The sequence below is a fragment of the Sinocyclocheilus rhinocerous genome, unplaced genomic scaffold (assembly GCF_001515625.1).
Source record: "Sinocyclocheilus rhinocerous isolate Xijiao unplaced genomic scaffold, SAMN03320098_v1.1 scaffold1661, whole genome shotgun sequence".
Taxonomy (NCBI): domain Eukaryota; kingdom Metazoa; phylum Chordata; class Actinopteri; order Cypriniformes; family Cyprinidae; genus Sinocyclocheilus; species Sinocyclocheilus rhinocerous.
This window is the reverse complement of record NW_015664996.1, coordinates 63783-69901: the sequence shown is the minus strand read 5'-3', so window position 1 is coordinate 69901 and position 6119 is coordinate 63783. Positions and strand designations below refer to the sequence as shown.

Genomic DNA, 6119 nt, shown 5'->3' with positions numbered 1-6119 from the left:
GACCCTGACGTGGCGGTAAGTACTTTTCCACTACAAAGACCGTTTTTATAAATATGAACGTTGCCGTGGATTTTAGTGTACGCACACACTAAGATCAAATTTGTGCCTACGCACATTTTATAAATGAGGCCCTCTGTATATAAGTAGGCTATTTTAAAAAGGAAAATTTAAAAGATGAAACAGAGGAATGAGGGATCATCAATAAATTATTGCTATTGTGTAAATATGTAATCATGTAATCCATAAAAAGTAACTGCAGTCTGATTACGAGTATTTTAAAATTTAATTTAATCTTTAATCTAATTACAAGTACTTAATTTTTGGAATCTGATTACACAATCCAGATCACATGTAATCAGTTACTACCTAGCTCTGTCCATAACAAACTAAGCGTAGCATAGAAACGCCATGTAACATCAGTACCAAGCCCCTGTATGTATGATTTTGGAGCCCCCTACAGTTAAGTTGATTTCAGTGTCTGTTGTAATTAGTGTATAGAGTGGAAAAGAAACGGAAGCTGATTTTTTTAACAGAAACAGATTTGGAAACTGATATTACAAGTAAAAAAATGTACATACAGTTGCTTTAAAGTGCCATGCAAATAATATTATATACTATACAGTACATATTAATATAGAGTAATTGTTGTAATAAACTCAAGACATAACTACCTCATTTATTAATTTATAAAAAAAATAAAAAAGGACAATTCAATCAACAGTTGTAATACCAACTAAAATAACTGACATACTGTTTAAAAAGTATTCCCAAATCTTCCTACTACAACCCAGATTAAAACTAAATTAAAGAAGTCAATGTAAACAGGGTCTGAATAAAAAAAAAAAAAAAAAAAAAAAAGAATAACTCCTAAGTCCAGTAAAATATTCTATCCTTTCCCCAGTGAATAAACATACCACCCAACACAATTAACAAACACCAGTACAAGTACAGTATCCTACAGCCATTATGGAGTTCCCACATACAAATACAAACATTTAAGAAAAAAAAGTTTAACCAAAACCATTCACTCAACACAAACAAAAGTCTGGGCAGCATTTTTTTCTTTTTTGGTTTCATTAGAATATCAGAATAACACACTTGTGTTTTTCATAACAACATGACTTACTAATATGCAAAGACAAAGTTATATATTTAGTTATATAATACATCAAAATAGGTTAAAATTGTTGTAAAAACATTCTTAGGTTTCAAATACAATGCCAAATAAAAGCCTGTGTGTACAAACTTCAATAATTTAAACACAAAAAAAGCAAGTACTCTCACATCATGTTCCAGCCCTGATTACAGTATTCTTTTACTTTAGTTTCACACAATTTATTTTGTCAATTTTTTCCAACATCAATAAGTTATTATGCTGGGAATAATTCACGAAAATGTATAAATACTATTTAAAAAATTATGTACAGTACCCATTACAGTAAATCTGAAGAATAAGTTAGTGATAAGCGATTTACATTATTTAGTTATTATGCTGGGAATAATTCACGAAAATGTATAAATACTATTAAAAAAATTATGTACAGTACCCATTACAGTAAATCTGAAGAATAAGTTAGTGATAAGCGATTTACATTATTCACAGAACTGATTAGAGACTTATGTGCAAATGAGACAGGAGTGGCAGGTATGGAGTAAAACAAAATACAGAAGTCACACAGCAGGTGCCAGTCAGGGATGACGATTAGTAAGGCTTTGAAATGTGTCTGCATTTGCCAGTCTTAGTCAACATCACTGAACATCACAATAGGTTCATCTTGGACTCGATTCAGATGGTTCATGGCACGGTTAAAGGCAGTCTGAACAGCCTTGCGGATGGCTGAGGTGCGGCCCTCCATCATTTTAATCTTGTCGATGGTTTTGTCAATACCGAGAGGAACCATCTTGGATTTAGGAAGCCACTGCCTGGACAAGGTAAAAAACACACACAATCAAATAAATGAATAGGAAAAAATTATAATAATAGATATCACTATACCTCCCTAGTTGATTGATTACATTAAGAACTGCAAACATTTTCTGTATTACAAATTTTCTGAAATGTTATGTGTAAATTATGTCATTAATTAAATATGCACTAATTTGCATAGATTTCTAAAACAAAAACCTGAACACTGGATGAAGCCAGGTTCAAAATAATTGTTACATTGTGTTGACATATTAGAGTCAAAGGTTATTAAAAGATATCTCTTTTTACCACCCCATTATTGTAATAAACTCAAGACATAACTACCTAATTTATTAATTTATAAAAAAAATAAAAAAGGACAATTCAATCAACAGTTGTAATACCAACTAAAATAACTGACATACTGTTTAAAAAGTATTCCCAAATCTTCCTACTTCCTACTAGAATCTTTTATTCTTGCTGTAGTATTGTTAATACTGTCAAAAAATACTGTCAAAAGCCAGAAAAAAACAATCACAATTTTTTTTAATGAACAAAATATTGTATAAAATCAGGCAAGTTATATGTGAACTCCTCTATAAAACCTTCAGAATACAGATTGGAATAAAATTGTAAAGTGTATTTAACAGCTACTGAAGTATAGATTTTTGTAGTTTTTTTTGCAGGAGAAAAATCTCATTTTGAGAAAACGGCCTTTAAAGATATGAATTATAAATTAAATCTACAGACTCAAATAGATAAAATGCCATAAACTAAACACTAAAGTGTATTTTGGATGTTCTCTTTCCATTAGTCTGTAAAAATACTTGATGAAAAGCCAAAAAGCCCAAAATCTCAAAATTGACAGATGTATTAAAAAAACTATTTTTGCCAGTAGTGTCTCAGAGAATTAGGCAAATAAAAACCTAATTAGGCATTTAATTAAAAATTTTTTTAAAAATTGTAATCAAATTACTAATTACTGTTTTCTTTAAATGATTGAAGATTAAATAATTAAACATTTAATAAATGCAAATGAGTTTCCTTCATCTGCTTTCAGCTACATTAGAAATTGCAATTGGGCTACACTGGAAAAAAACCTTATACATCACAAAATTGTTAATCTATTACATGTTCTTTGCTTTTCTTTTTATTCAGCTCTCACAATATTAAATACGTTAGTCACTACGCTCTTGTGATTTAATCAATTGACTTGAATGTGCACTCAGCCAGCTAAATGCAAGTAGAAAAATTACTATAACTCCTTTTATTTAAGCTCTTCATATTTTATTATGTACTTTTCCGACTTGTACAAGGCTTGCTGTTGGTCTGTTGAGTTCTGTGTTGCATGGATGCAGACTTGGACTTGCCACTTGTCAAATCCATTACAGGTATGTTTGAACTAGTGGATTGCACATATACAGATGCATGCTATAAAATCTATGCTGCTGACATGCAGTATCAGCTTGGCAACACTGCCCAATTGCAATACCTACTTCTGGTAACCTTACCTGAACATCCGTTTTTTATTTGTATCTTTGTTCTATTGCATTTGTGCTGTTGCTTGTAATTTGTTTATTTTCTCTTAGTTTATCACTGACTGTTTAATTGTCCTTAATGTTTGAATTTTTAATTAATACAATTAATAAGACTTAATTTTTTCTGCTATCAAAACTGGAATTATGAATTTTAACTGGTATGTAACATTTTGGTGTCAAAACAGAATACAAGGTTAAATGGTTATCATGGTCTGTAGTACAAAAAAGGAAAAGTTACAAGTTAACTTCAGATGTTCAAAGCTTAGTTTGCTCAAATCTCTAAGTACCAGCAATAATAATAGTTATGTTTGACTTGGCAAACACCAATAATTAGCCTCTAAATCTCACCAGCTACGTTTGTTGTCGAAGAAGAGAACGAGGTAAAGTTTCTCTTCTGACTTGTACTGCAACTGTTCTCCAATCCGTAGAACGTCCAGCGGGGGCATTGGGATAGAGACTCCATTGTGCTGGCACCCCACTCGTGGCATGTGAGGGTCTATGATCTTTAATAAAACAAAAACATGTTACAGAAAATGAGGACAATCCTAAAAAAAGTAAAATGACTGTCATTGTTTATAAATATTACTTGGGTTATACACACGATTTACAATGACCTTTCACTTGTTATTACAGGGGTCATATGATGCGATTTCATATTACTTGGGTTATACACACGATTTACAATGACCTTTCACTTGTTATTAAAGGGGTCATATGATGCGATTTCAAGTTTTCCTTTCGCTTTGGAGTGTTACAAGCTGTTCATGCATAGGTAAGATCCCTAAAGTTGCAAAGACTAAAGTCTCAAACCCAAAGAGATATTCTTTATAAAGTAAAGACTTGTCCACACCCTCCTAAAACACCTCGTTTAAACATGCCCCCACATGTCTACGTTGCATAACACCGCCCAAATGTTTACGCAAAGAAAGAAGGCGTAAATTTTATTCTTGCTGTAGTATTGTTGCTGCCGCCGGATTCAAACACGAGTTTTGAGCAATGTAGAGTAGCGCTTGTTGTTTATCGTTTCTCCGATCAGAAATGCAGGCATGAAGACTAGTTTATATGTCTTAGATTTATCTAATAAAGCCTTATTTATATTGAAAAGAGAAGTATCTTGTGTTTTGTGCTTACAAGTTAATGTCTTAAACTGCCGATCTTGTTACTGTGCTAATAAATAGTGTTTTCACTTTACTTTGGATATTAATATCCATTGCAGAATTGATGTTATACGGCTCGTTCAATGAATCGCTGGCCGACTCAGTGATCAGCCGTAAAACAGTGATTCTGTCCAGATTCCCTTTGAGCTAAATTTACCTGTTTCCCTTACACAGGGGTGTCCAAACTTGTTCCTGGAGGGCCACTGTTCTGCAAATTTTAGCTCCAACTTGCTTCAATACACCTACCTGGATGTGTCTAGTATGCCTAGTAAGACCTTGATTAGCTGGTTCAGGTGTGTTTAATTGGGTTTGGAACTAAACTCTGCAGGATAGTGGCCTTCCAGGAGCAGGACTGGACACCCCTGTTCTATGTGATCTATTGCTCTCGAGATCTTTTTTTTTAAAATTATTATTATTCTAATAGCGCACTTTTGTACTTGATATTCCATCTTATCCACAGGCCTTTCAAATGATAGTCCACTGACTGTGAGTGTGGATTGACATGTTTAGCACATGCACACTATCTAGTGTTCAAATCACTCGCACATGCATTCAGGCTGCATGCAGAGGTTGTGCATGGACATTAGTGGATAGTGCTTGTGACTCAAAAAATATATTAATATTATTATTATTATTTTTTTTTTATTTTTTTATGTATGTATGTATGTATGAATGTATGAATGAAATACACTGCTGCATTCACAGAATTCAGCCAAGAGAGCATATAATCAGAGCTAATGTTTTTCTAAACCTGGATTCTATGACAGTAGCCTAACTAGGAGAAACCCCCCTAACAGGCTTACATGCAGTGAATTCTGGTTTATTTCATTTTTTTTTTAAAGATAGAAAGCAAGGGATCAATTATTTGCTTCTGGAATGCAAATTTCAGCAAAAAAAATAAATAAAAATAATACAAATTTTAAATCTGAAAAGAATGGCAAATTACAGAGAAAAAGTGTGAAATAATGACGAGTGTGACGAGACACTTATCTCACGAGACGAGACACGAGACTGGGTTCACGAGAATGAGACGAGACAAGATTTTGACTTTTTTTAAAGAAATCCTCAATGATGAAATATATAGGGAAAAATAGTCTTTTATTCTTATTAATTAAAATCATGAAACTTATAAATTTTCACATCAATTTATTAAAAGTTTAACAAAAATTACATGTTTAGGGCCCTATGAAATGTTTTATTTTTTCGCACCATATTATTAATATATTTTATTGTTACCAAATTCTGTGTTTTAGCATGTCTAATTATTCTTGTTTGCTTAATTTTCAATAATTAAAAGATAAATGATAAATTAAATTAAACAAGATTTTTTGGGCAAACAAAGGGAATTTACTATTAAAATTAAAACATGGAAGAAATGTTTTGTGTGATTATTCCTTAAAAAATAATGTTTGTTTCATTAATAGTAGTAGTAGGCTATGTACATTCTACTGAAAAATAGTTATAGGCACAATGTCTTCAAATCAAACCCGACTTTTATTTTGATGGGTTGCCGTGAAT

At 32.0% G+C, this 6119-nt stretch overlaps 1 protein-coding gene across 2 annotated transcripts in view; it reads right to left on the bottom strand.

Annotated features, from left to right (window-relative positions):
* Positions 1-1489: 1489 nt before the first annotated feature.
* The window catches only part of brd1a (bromodomain containing 1a), a 28225-nt gene continuing 23595 nt past the window's right edge, over positions 1490-6119 (bottom strand). For both annotated transcript variants that reach the window (XM_016541554.1, XM_016541555.1), the window contains exons 12-13: positions 3793-3947; positions 1490-1923 (exon numbers count right to left, since the gene is read on the bottom strand). In XM_016541554.1, the coding sequence (XP_016397040.1) occupies positions 1740-1923; positions 3793-3947 (339 nt within the window). In that variant the 3' untranslated portion in view covers positions 1490-1739. The remainder of the gene's footprint in view (positions 1924-3792; positions 3948-6119) is intronic.